This window comes from Mesoplodon bidens, assembly GCF_964165515.1.
Source record: "Mesoplodon bidens genome assembly, chromosome: 5".
NCBI lineage: Eukaryota > Metazoa > Chordata > Mammalia > Artiodactyla > Ziphiidae > Mesoplodon > Mesoplodon bidens.
In genome coordinates, this window is record NC_138161.1 from 67350755 (window position 1) to 67372152 (window position 21398).

At 37.9% G+C, this 21398-nt stretch overlaps 1 protein-coding gene across 1 annotated transcript in view; it reads right to left on the reverse strand.

Annotated features, from left to right (window-relative positions):
- Positions 1-6568: 6568 nt before the first annotated feature.
- RABL3 (RAB, member of RAS oncogene family like 3) overlaps positions 6569-21398 on the reverse strand; it is a 38365-nt gene continuing 23535 nt past the window's right edge. Inside the window, exons 4-8 of the mRNA XM_081234161.1 lie at positions 20270-20384; positions 17942-18092; positions 12823-12894; positions 8431-8469; positions 6569-7843 (exon numbers count right to left, since the gene is read on the reverse strand). Of these exons, the coding sequence (XP_081090287.1) occupies positions 7778-7843; positions 8431-8469; positions 12823-12894; positions 17942-18092; positions 20270-20384 (443 nt within the window). The 3' untranslated portion in view covers positions 6569-7777. The remainder of the gene's footprint in view (positions 7844-8430; positions 8470-12822; positions 12895-17941; positions 18093-20269; positions 20385-21398) is intronic.

Sequence of the window (21398 nt, forward strand, 5' to 3'; positions counted from 1 at the left end):
CTTGCTACTTGAGACCACCATTCAGAGAAGTCAGGCTAGCCTCCTTGAGAATGAGACCAAGAGGTCCAGGCACTCAACAGCCCAGCACTAGCTGCCAGATGTGTGAATGAGGCAATGCGGCTGCCAGATGACTGCAGACACATACGTGATCCCAGGTGAGACCAGCAGGAGAACCACGAGCTAAACCTAGCCCAAACTGCTGACCCACAAAATTGGGAGCAAATAGAATGACATATTTTCTGCCATTAAATATTGGGGTGTTTTGTTAAGCAGTGATAGATAACTGATACCATTATGTCAAGAAACATGCACGTAGGTGTGAATGACTATGGGCTGCCAGTTTGACACATTCTGCTTTAGATAAAGGGGCCTAAGCAACCTCCAGAGGTCCCCAGGCTCCAGCATACTGCAGTAGCAGCAGAATGATTTGCCTGTGTCTGAGGTGTTAGCACAGAAAGGACCAGGCCAAAGGAGCCATGTGGATATAAACAAGTGACAGGTTGGTAGCAAACTGTGTGGACTGATGCCTGCAGACCAGGGAGCTTATAGCACATCTCAGCATACTTCAGCATAGACAACTGACATTGTGGTATTATATAAGCTTCCCTGGAATTTATATGCAAACCTGGGAGAAAGCGGGGTATAAACCCTAGCTTTACTGAGGTTACGTTTTTATTATTCCTGCAGTATGCAGACTCAAAATCAGAAGTGAATTCAAGAAAAATATTTCTTGCATATCTGAGTTTATGAGTACATTGGGTCTTGAATCTCTATTGATCCTAGAAGTTAGGCTTTGGTGATTAGGGGGAAAAATGGATGGGAACCAATAAACGACAAAGGAAAAGCTTTACTGCTTTGTTTTTCCATAAACTTTATATGTTCTTTCCAAATCAGCTTTGAAGGCAGATTTAAGAGGTGTTTCAGTTCCTTCCTAAGGTGTGAGAGATTTCTGAAAGAGTAAGAAAGTGGTAACAGATCCTTGACTGGATGAAAATTATTTTGAGAGGCCTGAAAATATTTAAAATTGAATAAACCTATCAATTCCCTATTTAGGGATTTCTCCCAAGTGGGTTCACTTTATTTCCTGTCTTTTTCTGTTTTTGTAACAATAATTCAAGAAAATGAGTATTTGCTTTGTAACCACTATGTGCCAGGTACTGTGCCATACACACACAGGAAAAATGAGAATAAATAAAACACAGAACACATAGCTCTGAGTCTATGTCTGATGACTTTCTATTTTAATCTAATCACACACTTATTTATTTATCTTACAATTACTGGGGACCTGCTATGCGCCAGGCCCTGTGAGGTGTGGGGAGATACAGAAATGATTGAGAGTCTGGTCCCGTAGGAGGGCACATGCTGGAGAAGATTGACCAATAAACGGGCCATTACAACGGAGCGCCATGTGTGCTGTGACAAGAAAGAGTCAGGGTGCTGTGGGAGGGATTAGGGACCACAGAGCTCTGACTAGCTCCCTGAGGAGATGATAGCTGAGCCAAGTCACACAGAGTAAGAGTTGGATAGGGCATTGAGGAGAGGGAGGATTGTACACAAAGACAGAGAAGTGCAGTGCATTCAAATACCTGTTTTTAGGGCACTGACGGAAATAGATTGGAGGAGTCTAGTGAGGGAAGGCTTCCAGAAAGGGGAGTTTTGGCAGACATTTAAAGCAGGGGAAAGAGGGGGACTTCTAGGCAGGGTGATTAGCATTCAAAAAGACACCCAGTGGAAGAAGCAGGTTGTGTGCAGGGACAAGGCAAACATATACTGGACCAGAGCAGAGTCACAGTATCAAAGTAGTGAACAATAAGAACAAAGATGCCAAAAACCAGGCAGAGGGAGAGGGACTCAGTGAATGATATGGGGAACAGGTGAAGAGAAGAACTTGAAAAGGACCAGGAATTGGAGACACCAGATACCTGCCACCTCTGGATTCTAGCACAAGATAGGTTTACTCTCTGCAGAAGCTCTGGACTCACAAACATCAGGGAGTGGGGAGTAGGACCAAAACCAAGTGTAGTAATGATGAAATCTCCAGCTTCCTTCTCCAACTGCATTTCCAGAATGCTATCAGCAAGTGTTTTACCCTCCAGTGTCCTGGAACAGGACACTGGAGGATTCTTTTCTAGGACAGTGTCCCATAAATACTATACATTTTGATAAATAATTATTAAATATAAAAGGCAAAGTCTTTCTGGAAATGCTTCTTTTAATGAGGTAGATGGCTCACTCCCACATTAATTCAAATATCCATGAATAATTCTTATTTCTAGAATGACACAGGATTCAGCATCATTTAATCCTATTTTTTGCTTTTATAGACATAAATGTTGAGAAAATTTGTTCTCATAAATAAGCAGTTATGAATGGAAGGGATTTTGTTATGGTAGCACTCAAATTCCTTCTGAATTAAATACCAAAAATCACATACTGACCTATCATTAAACATTATTTTAATGACCTATCAGTCAATAACTCAGATTGGTTCTTCTTCAATTTTGTTGCAAGCAAATAATTGGAAACCTGATTGGAAAAGGTTTTGTTACCCAGCTATTGGAATCAGTGACTTTAACTGTTACCCTTTCACTTGGAGGTTCTTTGTCTAACTCATTTACTCAGAAAGGGTTGGGAAAATAAAAATGTTAATTTTATATACCTTTGCCTATATAATTATTTTTGATGAAAATGTTTTGGTATTTTGATAGACCAGGCAAGAAGACTTGACATGAAAGAATGTGCCACAGCCTTGGATGTTTCCTACCAAAGCTCTTTGCTTTGTTCTCAGGAGCTCTTCCTTAAGAGCTCTGCATTTTTTTTTTTTTTTTTTTTTGTAATTGTGAGGAGTGGAACAGACAAAATCCTTAAATAAAACTAATATTTAGAATTGTCCCTTTGTTGGCATCCTGAAGACATTTACACCCTGGGGCAATATGCCGTATTTCTATTTCACTAGTAGTGAGATGCTCCTTTTTCTGTAGTGGGAAAAGGGCAATTGGGAAAGTAGAGGTGGTAAATAAGAGCCAGCACGAGCTGCTTCACAAGCAGATCAATCTTAACAAAGATACATTCATATGAGAATTAGTCATCTGGAAAATGATTCCCTTAAAACTATCCGTGCCCATGTACCACTTGGAAGAGATTCTTCCACACATCCCAGTTGGAAGACCACTGATCCACCAAGAAAATGGAAAATATTACATCTAGGAAACTGGGGATTATTATAGAGTAATGTGAAGGACAAGTGGCAGGCCTAGAGAACAATCACTCCAGAGTGCAGTTAGAGGACGGAGGACTTCAGGACCGATGTCTCCAAGAAAAAAATGACACTGATAGATTACCTGATATATTTGATAGTACTGAGCAAGATTTTACATCTTTGTTGAAGTTTAGGGGCTTCATTCTTCACCTTTACTTATCGATGACCTTGGTAAAGCTTAGTGGTTGGCCAGCTGAGAAAACAAATGTGGTATAAGAGAGGGGCTATGTATAAGATGGCAAGGCATTTCATTAGAAATAGATATACCCAGAGGGTAGAAAGTGCTAGTATTAAAAATGGGTAGCAGTACATCGAAGACAAATATTTCCTGTTTTGCCAATAGAGGATGTGACAATCACGCTACGATTGCTGTGGCATGTGCAGCCTTGAGAGGGAGGAGTGGCTTACTTAGTTCATTAAGGGGCGATCATGCACTCTGATGAACTCTGCTATAACGGTGCCATAAGGTAGAGTCTACAATCCATGTGTTCCCTACGTTTTTGATATGGGTTTATTTTTTTCAAAGGGTGGATCCTGAGCTACCTGCATCAAAATCACCTGGTTTGCCTGTTAAAAATACAAAATACAGGCTCTATCCCATATACACAGAATTGGGCGAGGGGGGCAGAAGAAATCCTGGAATCTGCAGTTTAAACAAGCACTTCAGAGGACTTTCATACACATTTGAGTTTGAAAGCCATTGCTTTGAGTCCTTAAATGTAGGTGCTTATTGTTACTCGAAGTTGGATCCTTTTCCTACTCTATGGAGCAGGGCTGGTAGGCTCCAACTCCAATTTTGCATTAGGCAAACATACTGGGGAATATGTGAGGCTCAGGGTTCTCCCAGTGCTAGATTTCCTGAAACCCTTCCTCTTCTACCACAGTAATTTAACTCAGTTTTGGGACTATGGAGAAACGAATTTTTTAACTTCCTTCTCCTCCTTCCCCCAGAGTATCATCCTTTGAATTTTAACAGATGTTAAATCAATGCAGACATCCTGTTAGACTTAAAACTTCTTAAAATAGACGCTACCTGTACTTTAAAAATTTCAATTAAACCAACATTTAGATAACCATATAAGGCCTTACCTAGGTTGGGTGCTAAAGCATACCCTGTTGAAATGAAGACTCAAAAGCTCTGATTATGGCAGTGGTTAGGAGCTCTTCACCTCAGTCCGATGGCCCAGCACATCAGTTCTATGCAGTCCACTTCCAGAATGGAGAGAAAAACAGCAGTGTCACGGCACCTGGATTATATCATAGATGTCCCAAGTTCAGGGACTTTTGAGAACCTGAGTAAAGCTGATATGGATCAACCCCTTTGGGAGTGGCGCTCTCTCTAGAGCACTAAGGTAGAGACCAACCCAAATCCTTAGTTGGATTCCAACTAAGCGGCCTGGGGGACAGATGAGTGGCCACAGATCTTCTTATCTGGTTGTCTCCACAGTGAGTAAGAACGTTGGTTAGACATCTGAATCACAACAGGGGAAAAAAAAAAGTTCTCTTATAGCTAGCAATTTGTTCCATCAAGAAAGTAAGAAAATTAAAGCTTTAACACTTTTTAGGAAGTATTTGGTATTTAAACTTGTTTATTACCTAAAAGCAATTTTTATGAGCAGGTCTCAGGAAGTCTTAGCAAAAATTATGCTTCAAAAGATTCTTTTTGAAGAACTCTGGCTAATATCATTCACTTTGGCCAACAACCTTATTTTGCTGCTACTAATGCTGCAACAAACTTACCTTAGATGATTAAAATCATTTTCTCTTAGAAAACTATAATTCAGGAGTCAAGCCTGACAGCAAGAACAAAGAAGTTGAGTATTGTTAATTTTTCAAGGTTGACCCTGAAGCCATCAGTGATAGGTTATTTTCATCTTATTTTTTAATAAGGGAGAAAATAGAGAAATTGGAATAGATCTTCTTTCTAATTAAGGGTTATTGATTTATTTTTTAAAAGAGGAATACAAAGAGCTTCAGTTGCTTTAGGTCTTCTGCATATGCATTTGGTTTCTACTTCTTAACTGCACAGCCACTGTCACAAAATACTTGTGCCAAATTCCACATACAGATCCTGATTTGCATAGCTCTCCTTTATGTCAAAAAAAAAATCGGGGCTAACTCTTGTGGGGGAGGATGTGAAGAAAGACTGGAGAAGATCCTAGCTGATGAAAAGTGCTTTAAAACCCCTTGCCAAATTCCCAAGACAGACTTTCTAAAAGCACTCTCTAACATCGTCATTTTTTTTTTTTTTTTTTTTTTTTAGACAGTTTCCAGTTTTTCTTTATTATAATTAGTAGGAAATTTTTTTTTTTTTCTTTTTTTTTTTTTTAATTAGTTTCTGCTTTATAACAAAGTGAATCAGTCATACATATACATCTGTTCCCACATCCCTTCCCTCATGCATCTCCCTCCCTCCCACCCTCCCCATCCCACCCCTCCAGGCGGTCACAAAGCACCGAGCTGATCTCCCTGTGCTCTGTGGCTGCTTCTCACTATCTATCTACCTTACGTTTGGTAGTGTATATATGTCCATGCCTCTCTTTCGCTTTGTCACAGCTTACCCTTCCCCCTCCCCATATCCTCAAGTCCATTCTCAAGTAGGTCTGTGTCTTTATTCCCGTTTTGCCCCTAGGTCCTTCATGACTTTTTTTTTTTTTTTTTAAATTCCGTATATATGTGTTAGCATACGGTATTTGTCTTTCTCTTTCTGACTTACTTCACTCTGTATGACAGACTCTAGGTCCATCCACCTCATTACAAATAGCTCAGTTTCGTTTCTTTTTATGGCTGAGTAATATTCCATTGTATATATGTGCCACATCTTCTTTATCCATTCATCCGATGATGGACACTTAGGTTGTTTCCAGCTCCGGGCTATTGTGAATAGAGCTGCAATGAACATTTTGGTACATGTCTCTTTTGGAATTATGGTTTTCTCAGGGTATATGCCTAGTAGTGGGATTGCTGGGTCATATGGTAGTTCTATTTTTAGTTTTTTAAGGAACCTCCATACTGTTCTCCATAGTGGCTGTACCAATTCACATTCCCACCAGCAGTGCAAGAGGGTTCCCTTTTTTCCACAGCCTCTCCAGCATTTATTGTTTCTAGATTTCTTGATGATGGCCATTCTGACTGGTGTGAGATGATATCTCATTGTAGTTTTGATTTGCATTTCTCTAATGATTAATGATAACATCGTCATTTTAATATCCTCTTTCAGCACACCTTGATTTCCAAAGTACGGAATAGAAAGAGAATTTACTGTTTTTTTCCCCTAGTTTTAAAATGAGAAGCTGAAACTGTGTATTTATTATTATTATACTTTAATATGGAGCAAAATCAGGGGTGCAGAGACCTCCTAGAGAGAATACATGTGAAAAGGAGTTGTTGAATAAGGCAGCAAATTACAGTTTTCGTAAAACAGGTTTATATATTAACAAAGACTGGGGCAAAGGCAATTACACAAGCAAAAAAGATGGGTAAAAATAGTAATGATGAACAATTATGCATATATACACCCCCCCCCAAATTTTGGATTATGAAATCCAAGAATCCTAGTCCATAATTCATGTAAATGTGTTGCTGTGGAAGTTATTTTTACTTCTCTCCATAAATACATTGTTGACACAAAGAATAATATTCTTAGTTTACGGACTATAGTTAAGGGACATTTTAGGAGTTGATCTTTCCTTCAAAAATAAAAATAAAAACTGAGGAGGCTGTAAATCTCTCTTACTGCCCTTGTGCAGGTCTTAGATTTCACCCTACCTATTTCCAAACAGAAAACAGTAAGCGGGTGCAGACAGCTGTAACCTAAAGAGTGAAGGATTTAGTGAGCTGTCAATTTCTCGCATAATTCTTCTTTTCTGGTACTGCTGTTCTCTGTGTATTATTAATCTATTTATATTTAACTCCAGCTATTAGTCAGCCTCTTCCAGCCACTGAGCCATTTGCAAAGGAGAGGAGAGAGAAAGGGTTGCTATTATTAGGCATCCTTTTGCCTGATGAAGGTGGAGGCAGTTAAATAACACCATTTTGCTTCTTTGAAAATGACAGAGTGTTTGGGGTGGACAACTCAGGGCTGGTTAACATAACCTTTCCCCTCAGAAGGTAAAACAATAGAGATACATTTTTGAAGTACTTAATTAAGCCTTCAGCAAGGAGTGTGGGAAAATTACAGACCCATAAAAACCCTCCAGCTCTGGGCAAGAGTAAATTTTCTCTGCAGCATTCTGTCGCTGCTCATTTACTGCATCATTTTGACATCTCGTATTTCCACAAGGCTTTTATATAATCTATAAACAGGGACGAAAGGTGAGGAACAGAGAGAATGGGGACAAAGTTTGGACTTCCCACGCTGTTACTTCCTTTCAGTTTTCCATTAAAGGGTGAGGCTGAAGGGTGGCATTTTAAGATGCTTTCGTTAAAAGCCTGAGACATTAATAACTGACACAGCAAAAAGAAAGCTGTGAAAAACTGCCACAGCTTGCTTACTCTTCAAAGGATGTGTGTAATTCAGTCATAATGTAAGCTCTTTAATGTTCCTCCCCCAAACCTTTTTCGATCAGGAAAGCCTGGAATCTGTAGGCAAGAAAGATAATATATTAGGACTCAAGCAGGCAGAGTTCAAATGCTAATAGTCTTTAAAATGTTCTCCTTATTTTCTGTTTCTGTATGTTGGGCTGTCGTTCTTTAAAGAACTATCTTTCTGCTGTTTTACTCAGAAAACCACAGCAGATTAAATAATAAAAATAAATTCTACCAAAATGAAAAACATTTGCCAAACAATTGGTGATAGTGCCATCTAAATCAGACAGGATGGCGGTGAATCTCATAATATTCACCTATTGGACTTTTATATGAATTATTTGCATTGTGATAGACTCTGGATATATATGCCTTTGGAGTCTCAAGCAATTCTATTATTTTATAATGTAACCTTATCTCTGGATTCTTTGTGTTTCTTAGACCCTTATTTTCCCCGATCTGATTTTTTCTTTTGTATTTAACAGGACAGAAGAAAGTCAGTTGCTTGGGCCTGCAAAGGACTCCCCGCAACCCCACTTTTTAAAAAAAATTCAAAAGTAAATTTGGAAATTAATTTCAAATAAGTCAAATCTCTCTCCAATTTCAAGAAATCATTTTATCAAGAAAAGATAGATACAGACCTGATTACCATCTCTTAAAAAGTATCTCTTCTCTATGACCTGTGAAAAACAAATAAAGATTTTAAGGGCTTGGCACATATACCTTGAAAAGGTGGTAACTGCAATGCCCACTAATGGCACTAAAAGGTATATACCCAAATTAAGAGTCTTTTCAACAGCGACAGACATCTTGTACAATGAGTTAAATCTGGTGCTAATGAGATCAGGATTGTGGAAGTATTTTTATAAAAGCCTGCCTCTTGTTCCAAAAAGCATTAATGATAGGTCAAAAAATACATGAACAGGGGCTTCCCTGGTGGCGCAGTGGTTGAGAGTCCGCCTGCCGATGCAGGGGACACGGGTTCGTGCCCCGGTCTGGGAAGATCCCACATGCCGCGGAGCGGCTAGGCCCGTGAGCCATGGCTGCTGAGCCTGCGCGTCCGGAGCCCGTGCTCCACAATGGGGAGCCACAACAGTGAGAGGCCCGCGTACCGCGAAAAAAAAAAAACAAACACATCAACAACCAAAGAGACTAAATAACCAGACAGTGACATGACATCCCATGCAATTCCTAGTGTATGGCTGCAAATCTGGCTCAAAGTTCCCTAGCAGTTGGCCCCAAAAGGCACCAAACAGAATCCATAAGATAAAAGCAAAGCACTTTTGCTACTACAATAGCATACCTATTCTTTAAAGAGGAGTCTGTCTGTATAATGTAGTAAACTGCCACATCCCTCTAGTAAACACAGTTGTAAATTCTGTCGGTCCTTAATGGAGACAGATGACACAACATCAAAAGCAGTCAATTAACTTCGTTTCCGACTTAATCTGCACCCTTAATTCAGCAGTTTCGGAATTGTCTGTATTTGGTCAGTAGGAGAAATACGGTAAAGCAGTGGCTGTATCTGTACAAATCCATCACTACTACTAAAAAGAAGCCTTCAAAATATATGCCTTAACATGAGTTTCAGAGCACCATATTTTCACATGATGAAAAACATTTTTTTGAATTTTATTTTATTTATTTTTTATACAGCAGGTTCTTATTAGCTATCTATTTTACACATATTAGTGTATACATGTCAATCAAAATCTCCCAGTTCATCCCACCACCACCCTCCCCCACCCCCCGCCATTTTCCCCCCTTGGTGTCCATACGTTTGTTCTCTACATTCACATGATGAAAAACATTAAAAAAAAAAAAAAAAAGAACTCTGTTCTAACACTTGAGAAACTGCAGTGCTGACAGAGGCAGTATTATTTTCTTTACCCAGAGCCTTAAATGTGATTAAGAAAAGTTCAGCAGATTAGAATACAGATTAGCTGGAGATTAACTCTAAGACATTAGAATCTAGAATTATGAAGCTAGGAGCTTCCTCAAAATAAAGCAGAGCATCTTCTTCCAGGCCTGCAGCAGCTTGCTCTCATTGGCCTAACACCAATATCATCTGGATTCTTTTATCTTCGAGACTATGGATGGGTTACTTTTAGCCACAAGAGACTCAGGGTAAGGTTGCACTCACTGGCCTCAAAGGTAGAAAAGCTGGTTCATGATTAGTACCCATCTAAAATACCTGACACCACAAAAACTATGACAGGACTGATTTTCCTTCCTCTCTCCAGGGTAGGACAGGAAAATTCTATTACTCTAGACTGGTTAGGAATTACTATTAGCGAAGGGAGTGTGGAAGAGGATTAGATTCCCTCTTGAAAAAGAAATCTTTTATTTATTTATTTATTTAATTTTTGAGTCTTTGCTGCTGCACGTGGGCTTTCTCTAGTTGCAGCAAGTGGGGTCTACTCTTTGTTGTGCTGCATGGACTTCTCATTGCAGTGGCTTCTCTTGTTGCAGAGCATGGGCTCTAGGTACACGGGCTTCAGTAGTTGCAGCATGTGGGCTCAGTAGTTGTGGCTCGTGGGCTTAGTTGTTCTGCAGTCTGTGGGATCTTCCCAGACCAGGGCTCAAACCCGTGGCCCCTACATTGGCAGGTGGATTCTTAACCACTGTGCCACCAGGGAATTCCCTTGGAAAAGAAATCTTTACACTAAATTCTGGAAGATATGATGTAAAGTCATATCTAGCTGCCAAGTCCCTTGTTTTCAGGCCACCACCTCAGTCTGGAGGTCTGGCCCACCTTTTTTTTAAAAAAAAAAAAATTAATTAATTAATTAATTTTTGGCTGCACTGGGCCTTCATTGCTGCGCGCAGGCTTTCTCTAGTTGCGGCGAGCGGGGGTTACTCTTCGTTGCGGTGCGCGGTCTCCTCATTGCGGTGGCTTCTCTTGTTGCGGAGCACAGGCTCTAGGCGTGCCGGTTACAATAGTTGTGGCATGTGGGCTCAGGAGTTGTGGCTCGTGGGCACTAGAGTGCAGCCTCAGTAGTTGTGGCGCATGGGCTTAGTTGCTCCGTGGCAGGTGGGATCCTCCAGGAACAGGGAACCCATGTCCCCTGCCTTGGCAGGTGGATTCTTAACCACTGCGCCACCAGGGAAGTCCTGGCCAACCCCTTAATCCACTTGACTTTGTTTGTGATTTAGGAAACCAAGAGAAAAGTTGCTTTTCAATTTTGCTCATAATTCTCTGCCCTCAACTTGCAATGTCCTTCTCTTATCAAACCACTTTTTAAAAAATTATTTATTTATTTGGCTGCGCCGGCTCTTAGTTGCCGGCACGCGGGATCTCTGTTGTGGCATGTGGGATCTAGTTCCCTGACCAGGGATCGAACCCGGGCCCCCTGCATTGGGAGCGTGGAGTCTTAACCACTGGACCACCAGGGAAGTCTCCTCTTATCAAAACTTGCTCTCTTCTTAAAACCAACCAAGTTCCCTCTTTTTTTTTTTTAAGTAGTCTTGCCTGGCAACTTGGGTCAAACTGATCTATAACCCATTGTTTCTCTAGGATATAACTTATTATTTTATTTTATTTATTTATTTATTTATTTTTTGCGGTATGTGGGCCTCTCACTGCTGTGGCCTCTCCCGTTGTGGAGCACAGGCTCCGGACGCACAGGCTCAGTGGCCACGGCTCATGGGCCTAGCCACTCTGCGGCACATGGGATCTTCCGGGACTGGGGCACGAACCCATGTCCCCTGCATTGGCAGGCGGACTCTCAACCACTGCGCCACCAGGGAAGCCCACATTTTACTTTTTTAATTTTAAAATTAATAAATTATTTAAAATTTAAACAATATATTGTGGGATCTTTCCATGTCAGACACAGATCTATATGATGCTGCTCCTAGGGGACATAGATAGCAGCCACGGATCTAAACAAATGGAAGTTCTTACGTTTTAAGTTTGAAAACAATGTGGAGAGAAAATTTGGCTCCTTGCAGTGCTTCCAACCATTTTTTCATGTCATGACACATTTAGAAAATGCTAATATTTATACATTAGCAAATGTACAAATGGAGTAAGTGGAAGAGCCAGGCCAGGGGCTCTGGCTGCTCTGAGAACTGAGGGGATCACTATCTCAGTGCACCTGTACCCTTTTGGCCACAAACCAGTTGGGAAGTTCTGCAATAAAGCAAAAATTTCCCAGTGGCCTAATATTAAACAGGGATGGAGTGTGGGGCCCACCTTATGCTGACCTATTGGACAAAAGAGCCAAATATTAGATTTCTAAATAGTGAAAAGAAAAATGATTCATAAAGAAGAGCTATGAGGAGGGAAATTTTTTTCTTGGGAGATTACTTGTAAAAGGAAATATAAGACAAATTAATCTTTTTTCAATAATAATACAGAAATACATCCTATTTTACTTTACTACACAATGTCAACACTGGGTAAACAATTTAAGTTGGTCAATATTGTATGCAATGCAGTTGTATGGCCTTGTGAAGGAAAGACAAACAGTGCTCTAATTTACCAGTATGTTGAAAATGCTACATTTTCATTCCAGTTCTGGACAATAAGATGATGCTAGTAAGAGTCAATAATTGGAATGCAAAGGTTTCTGATAGGGAAAATTAGGGAATCAAGAAGATGACCTAGCCTTAAAAGTAACAGTAACATTTATATGGAGAATATTAGTAGCTGGGAGAGCAAAAAAACTCAGGGCTTTAAGCAGAATGTCCTCAGTTTAGTGCCTTTTGTGGGGACTTGGGGGTGGTGAATAAGCACAAAAATGCTAGAAAATATGGAAACATAAATTGTTTTAAGGAGGGAATTAGGTATCTTAAAAAAACCCATTTGAATCCAGTAGCTTTCATCCTTTGCTTAGAGAACACTGGTGATAGAATAAACACGTCAGCAGGCCTTGAGCAATTACACTGACAGATAAGAGATCAAAACAAGTAGTATTCAGGCTGTGAAGTTTAGGATGAAGGAATAAAAGGACAAAGCATTCTACAAAGAGTTTAAACTCTCATAATACATAAATTAAGTTTAAAAATAACTTAATTGAAGCCATTACCTTATCAAAAAACCTACTGAGCTTGACAGCATTGGAAGAACCTGCAGCTAAGTACCGTGGATTTGTGCAATCCTAGAAGATAAAACATAAGATCCACAATTAAACGTTAGGAAACATAAGCTCTTTGTGAGTCATTACTGTTACTCTTGCACATTTCTATAGTAAAATATTAGGCATAATACTCGCATAAAATATTCAAGTAATTTTCAAATTATGATGCACAGAGCAAAGAGGAAAGTGCTAAAGGAAGGTGAGGCCACTTACTCTTTGTTATTTAGGCAATTTTAGAGGACACTGAACCACTGTATTCATCATCAAATAATTCATACAGGAAGATAGGATTGTTAATGTCTTACTAACAACAAAACCAACATACTAATTAGGTGACCTGCCTACATTTACCTTCAAAAGCAGAAATAGAGCTATTAAAAACAGACAACACTTTTTTTTTAACATCTTTATTGGAGTATAATTGCTTTACAATGGTGTGTTAGTTTCTGCTATATAACGAAGTGAATCAGCTATATGTATACATATATCCCCATATCCCCTCCCTCATGCACCTCCCTCCCACCCTCCCTATCCCACCCCTCTAGGTGGTCACAAAGCACGGAGCTGATCTCCCTGTGCCATGCAGCTGCTTCCCACTAGCTATCTATTTTACATTTGATAGTGTGTACATGTCAATGCTACTACTCTCTCACTTCGTCCCAGCTTACCCTTCCCCCTCCCCGTGTCCTCAAGTCCATTCTCTACATCTGCTTCTTTATTCCTGTCCTGCGCCTAGGTTCATCAGAACTATTTTTTATTTTTTTTTAGATTCCATATATATGTGTTAGCATATGGTACTTGTTTTTCTCTTTCTGACTTACTTCACTCTGTATGACAGACTCTAGGTCCATCCACCTCGCTACAAATAACTCAATTTCGTTTCTATTTATGGCTAAGTAATATTCCATTGTATATATGTGCCACATCTTCTTTATCCATTCATCTGTCGATGGACACTTAGGTTGCTTCCACGTCCTGGCTATTTTAAATAGTCCTGCAATGAACATTGTAGTACATGTCTGTTTCTGAATTATGGTTTTCTCAGGGTATATGCCCAGTAGTGGGATTGCTGGGTCATATGGTAGTTCTGTTTTTAGTTTTTTAAGGAACCTCCATGCTGTTCTCCATAGTGGCTGTATCAATTTACATTCCCAACAGTGCAAGAGGGTTCCCTTTTCTCCACATCCTCTCCAGCATTTATTGTTTCTAGATTTTTTGATGATGGCCATTCTCACCGTTGTGAGGTGATACCTCATTGTGGTCTTGATTTGCATTTCTCTAATGATTAGTGATGTTGAGCATCCTTTCATGTGTTTGTTGGCAATCTGTATATCTTCTTTGGAGAAATGTCTATTTAGGTCTTCTGCCCATTTTTGGATTGAGTTGTTTGTTTTTCTGATATTGAGCTGCATGAGCTGCTTGTATATTTTGGAGATTAATCCTTTGTCAGTTGCTTCATTTGCAAATATTTTCTCTCATTCTGAGGACAACACTTCACTTTTTAGTACTAGTTACTCACCAGTGCTCAACTAACTTAAGTACTATGAAGTTCTTAGGAACAGTAGGAAGCATGAAAATAAAGAGCAAGAGGAGCAAAAAACAAACAGAACGGTGGCCAGGGATTTCTCACTCACTGAATGCAAGGCACTACATCTCTTGGTAGGCCATAAAGATAATAATAAACAATAGATTTTTTTTTGGTTAAAATAAACAATAGAAAAGTTTATTTTAAAATATCATTAAATATTATTTTTAATAATAAATAATAAACAACAGATATTTACTATTAGGATACAAATAGGAAAAAATGGGGCTCTGAAGAGACAAAAGAATCTGAAACATTATAATGAAGTGACTAGTACATTGCAATGATTAGTAAAGACCTTAAAAGGTTTACTATCCCTTTCCTGGAATTCCAATGTTGAATTGCCTTAGCTTGTCATCACTGACTTGCCAACTCAAGAGACTGAGTACTTTGATTTGTACCTCAAATGCCACCTACGACCCAACCATGGGGATATCATATAGGCTCCTTTGCAAGGATAGTATTTATTTTTTCAGTTATAGATCACCTGTGTCCCTTGGGAAATCACTGAAGTTATTATTGTTGCATTTATTCTGATTGTAATCTCTAAGCCCACGATTCCTTTCCAATGCATTTTGTAACAATCCCTATTTTACCAATATACAACATTCAAGGCTCACATTTTAAATTCTGACCAGAAGCTATACATTTTCCAAAACCACAAAAGAAAAGAGAGACTACAACTTTTCAAAGATCATAGAGTAAAAGAAAAATCAGAGGTCTTTGAAGCCAGCAGGCTCTCAATCTGAGTATCTATCCCAACATCTCTAGATTGTGTGACATTGGTTAGGTTACTAAACCTTTAAAGTTGAGCTTATTCATTTGTGAAATGGAGATAGTGATACTTAACCCATAGGATTTTTGTGAAAATTAAATGAGATAATGAATGTCTGACACATAGTAGGTACTGAAATATTAGTTTCCTTCTTTCTTCATCCCAAGAAAATGCCATCAGATTGAATTTTCAGACACAAAAGCACCTAACATAATAAAAGATAATTCTATATATGGATTAAGCAGACTGAAATGTCATCGTGTGAACTGTTGTATTTGAAATCATGTTTGAACACATTTATACAGCAATTGAGGCATATAAAAGACAAACCTTAACTAGATCTGTATTAGATATGTTTTACAAAACAGGTATTGATCACATAATCATCAGATTGTCAAAAGACTTCAGAGATGACTCCAAATAGAGCTAAAGTACTAAATACAAAAATTAAATCAAACATCAAACAAACAGACAAAACCTCCCCAAAACTTATTTCTAAGCCTCCACAATTTCAGGTTGACCAGGCTAGAGAAACCCTATGATTTTAGGAAGAGAATTTTAGATCTGAAAGAACTGTAACTATCTGCTATTGATCATGGTGGAGGGCAAAGCCTGAAAATTGATATCTCTAAATGCTTGCCTAAGCTTGAGAAAGAAACATTAACTAGGGAAGATGCTTCAGAATGATCACTTTGAAGTAAACACATAACAGAGGAAAATTTGTGCTAGACACAAAAAACCTAATAGGATTTTAAAAAATAAGTAATCTCCTCCCTGTTTATAATTTAAACAACTTGCCTTTTTTTTTCCAGGCACAAGAAAGCTTTGATTCTATCTTTGATGTATACAGTTATGTTAATTCTTACTTTTTAATAATTTTAAGTAAATTCCTACAGTAACCAAAGATGCTAGCACTAACAGTGTTAAATTAGTTTTTACTTGAGACTTTATATTTACTTGCTGAGTCTTTTTGACTGTTACCTCTTTTTGAAACTCTTATCCAATTTTCCTCCTCATTTTTTCTTCCCTGCATCCTCAAGACCCTCTTGTTTCTGCTGTGTTCTTGAAGGTGTACACTGATAAAAGGCCATAAGTATGTTGTATGTGAATTCTGTGAAGACCATGTTTGCCACTTGAGTACCTTTACATCTTGTTAACAATTAAAGATCGCCCTGACTTTGCAAGTAAAATAGGAAAAGCACATATCTAGATGACTGTCACAGAAACCCACAGGCACTGGAAACAGATGCATTCTAAAATACATTAAAAGTAAAATAGTATGTGTCTAGCATGTGTAAGCACTTAATAAATGCCAGCTACTTTTATTATTAAAAAAAAAGTAATTGCTGGAACAAATGAAGCTATTCAATGGTAATTTCCCTTTGGAAACAATGTTCAAACAAAGTAACCTCAGTACTTCTTCAACAAGGATATTATATATTCTATGTAACAGGAATTCTCTGGAATATGACGGTCCAGTGTTGACTACCTGGGTATTTATGCTGAATATTCCATGGTGGCAGCTGAGAAAAATAAAGCACCTCCACTGCAAAGCAGAATGTAAAAAACAATGGAATGGCAGGCAAAAGCTGACTCAATTACGGGGGTACAGGTGGAGTTGAACCAAGCCACATTCACCAATGTTGATTCACAGAGAAAGGGCATCAGAATCAGCTGAGTCATTAGCTAAAATTACTGAGTCCTTTTGTCAAACCTTATGAATAAAAAGCTCCAGCTGTGGGGCACTTATTCAAAAATTTTCACAAAAACTATAATATTGAATACACAGTCAGGTTTGAGTAATTGGTGATCTAGATGATTTCTAACAATTCTTTCAGCTCCGAGATTCTAAATGTTAGGTGAAGGATAATTAAGTGGAAAACAGGCTTAATTGTAGAGCATGGTCTCTGGAGTCAGAGTGCCTGGTTTGACCTGTGTAACCTTGGCCTAATTACCCCTCTTTGCTTCTAGTCTTCGTTTTTAAAATGGAGGTGCTTATAGTACCTACCTTATAGGATTGATGTGAAGACTATGCATGTGAGATAATGTACATAGAGCACTAGAACAGTGCTTGGCACTAATAAGTGCTTAATAAATGTTAGCCATTAGTAGTATTAAACTACCACCACCACGTCTGGAATGCCAGTGCACTGATATGTTGCAGAAATCCTACTTGCGAACAATGACATATAAACCATGACTGAAGCTGCTGGCCAGGATCATTCTCTAGGCAACACTAACTAGCTTATATGAGAACTTTTCTAGCCTTCTTAATGTCCAGTTCTAATTGAGCTAAATATCTCAGGAAAGGACTCAATCCATTGTATAAACTAATGCTTATACATTACTAACTATACATTAGTTTATATAAACTAATGCTTATGAAGCACTCCTAGTTTACAGTTTGTAATTTTCTCATTTATATACTTGTTTCCCCTTTAAGGTAAATTCTATAGTTTAAGAAGCTAAGAGGCTTTTCTAAAGCAAGAATAAAACAAAGTTTGAACATTCCAGCAGGTCAGCATATAAGGAGGCTTTGCCCATCTCATAATCTATGTTGGCTCCAATCTTCATTACTTTTTGGACTAGAACCCAAATGCCTGATTTCAAATATAAAGCTTCCTCTGTGAGAATACAGAACTTTCAAAGTCTTTGGTTTTGCCTTTACCTGATAATAATACAAACATGCATTAGTAAAAAATACACACCAAATTAATCTCTTCTGCATTGAAATCCTCAGCCAGGAAAGCAGTCCTAGTTAAAACTTCATGGCGCTTGGTTTCATGAATCTGATCCAGTTTAGTCCCTATTACCAACAGTGGGATTTGGTTATCAGCAAACTGTTCCCGGTCATAATCCCTGTGACAAATAATAATGAAGAGGTGAATAGAATTGACCTTTCTGATGTAGATGTGTAATATTTAAATGCAACTACTCACACTATTTTACAGATGCTTCACTGACTCTTGCTCACCCATTACCTATAAACTTACTTTTCTCCCACCTACTTGTTCATTTTTTCAATCAATCCTCACCATCTTTCAAGTTCCAACTATTAATTCAACAACTCAAAACTTGTCCCATGGGTCTTTATAGACTACTTGAATAAACTGAGTGCCCACCAGGTATATGAAAGTAGTTTGACTTGACTTCTCCCAAAGCTCTGTCTTCTAAGGCTAACAGCTCAGGAATTTTTCTGGGTAGATGCAGAGAGTGGATTCAAACCTCAGTGGAGAGAAAACCCAGTACCCTAGCATGGCAGTCATGCCTTTTGCCAGAGGGGAAAATGTCAAGCTTCTGGGTACCTTCTGGGGTATGCATAAGTTTTACACCTACCATACTCATTTCTATGAATAGTAAAGAAAAATAGATCATTTTAGGAAAATCAGAAATAGAAATGCTGAAGGCCAGAATAAATCAACCATAGGTGATGCTACAGCCTGGGGAAAGATGGATTCAACAAATGGAAAGGGAAAGAAACAACTGAAATGCAAAATGAATAGTAAAAGGAAAGAATTAAGTACCAAATAGTTGTTTGTCCTGACACGAGAGCTGTGGGAGACACAGAACAGGTAGTAAGAATCACTTAGGGTTAGTGGCCTTGGGTCACTGTCTTTCTATTACTGAAAGGAACATAGAGCCCAATGTTGTTCAATTAATATAAATTCTACTCACATATGAGAAATGAAACAGATTTGGAGTTCTGACATATTATAAGCTCAGTTTATAACAGTCAGCAAAATCTGGTTGCAACACCTTGTGACAGTAAATCAATATTGCATAACCCAATCAATACAAACCAGGTGAGCATAAGTTTTTTCCTTCCTTTGACATCACTCTTCTGTCTCTTTGAATAATCTAAATTGTGTTTGTGTGTGCGCCACGCACAAGAACTTACCAAATCTTTTTGCCCTTCACAATAACCTTACAGAGCCTCAGTTACCGTTCAGCCTTGGAACAAAACTGTTTTCAATTATGTTACCTCCCATTTCATAAAAATACTATCATTCTAATTACTGCATCAAAGCCAACAATAGTTTGAGTTCAAGGCCTTTGGTTTTTCTTACTAACATCAATGTTGACTTAGGAGACATGGTCCAAAACTGAAATTTGCTTTATTAGAGAATAAAGTTTTGAAAGTGCCCTCCTTTAGGACTTTTTTCCCCCCGTACTCTAACTCTGGCTTACATACAACTTTTTGTATATATTTTATCAAACATCATCTTTGATACACATATTTTCACTTGCAGTCTTTCATAATCTCTTGCACATGAACATATATATTTATCGTATATATGTAACATAACATATGTTGCACATAATATATGTATATTTACAATCTGTTCTCTTATTTCTCTTTTTAACTTTCCTTTTTCTCACTTTCTTTCATTAAATCTTATATCCAATTTGAAATTTGATCTCAAAATTCTTTTTTTCTTTTTAAATCATTAGGTAGAAAGTAAATGGGGAATTTTATCATGAATGGATAAGTCTGATAACACCTTATCATCACAAAGGGACAGATAACCAGGTATTGTATTATATGCTCAGTATCACTTAGGCGAAAACAAAAAACCTTGCATCTTTCAGGCCACTATATTTAACTACCATTATGAAGAAGATTAGGATTCAGAGAAACAAATAATGCTGGAACAATTGGACATTCATATACAAAAATCGACCTCAACCAAACCCTCACACATTATAACTAACTCAAAACAGATCATAGATCTAAAAGTAAACCAAAACCTGTAAAACTTCTAGAAGAAACACAGGAGAAAACCTGCATGATCTGGGATTAGGCAAAGAGTTGTTATACATGATTCTAAAAACATAATACATAAAAGAGAAATTAGACTTCATCAAAATGAAAAACTATTGCTTTGTGAAAGATACTGTTAAGAGAATGAAAAGATAATCTACAGAGTGGGAGAAAATATTTGCAAATCAAACATTGTACAGAATGTTATTTTGGAGGGTACATTCCTGGGATTGCTATAGCATTTCAAACCAACTGTGGAGTAATCTGGGCTTACCCATTTGTTACCAAGACTCCAGTTGGCACCAAATCCCTGTTGAGAGCTTCCAATGACCAACGATACAAGTTTTGGGATGACTTCTTATTTGTTAAGTCATGGACTAAAATAATACCTAAAATAACCAAAGAAAATAATGTCAATATTGTAACAACTCCTCTTCATTTCACAATTGGCAAAACATTAGGTTGCTTACTGAATGCATTTTGGTATGACTAACAAACTCAGACACAATTATTTTAAAATTTCCTCTGTAAGTTCTTGCAAATAATTATTTTAAAATAATTATCTAAAAGCTTTTCTTTGTCAGTTATATAACTTTAAAAAAATTCTACAAGGGCTGACAGATGTCATTAAACTTTTAGAATGTCTTTTCTTTTTTTCTTCATTCAACACTTAATGAGTGCCTATTCTGCCTGGTCCTAATTACAGAACTACTTCATCAATAAAAAGAATCAAAACTACTTCAAGTATATAGGAAATTATATTCATTCAAAAAGGTTATTTTTTTTCCACACTATGCATCTGTCATAGACATGATACATACACATATTACTTACACTCATTAAAATATTTAATAATAAAAATTTATTAAAATGGTATTGATTTAATTTGATACAATTCCTATTCTTTAGCTGACAAGATGTTTTCTTGTAGATCACCTGAACCTAATCAACTCAAAAGTCTAATCATTTAGTTCTTTGGATTAATGGCTAGCTATCTAAGCTTGCTCTACCTGTAAGAGATCTAGTTAACAAAGCAAAAGAAATATGCCACTAGAAGGAGGTAGGAAAAGATAGTCAAGAAGTATGAATAGTACAAAACAGATGGACTTTTAAGAGATTGAAAAATACCAAAATGTAATAAGCCTTAGAAATACAATTAAACAGAATCAGTTAAGATCCTAGACAGAAAGGTAAAGCAGGTTATTACAATATGATATTGACAAAAAAGGAAAAGCTTTAATGCCTAGTGAAATTTAGGGTACCACCTTGTGATCAAGAGACAATAGGTTTTTAAACCCCCAATCCTTGCCTATATTACCCAGATTCTACTGTGAGGAGAGAATGTGAAACTGATGATTCTTCCATCTTCAAGATGTAAGATATGTAAATTTGAAAAAGAAGGG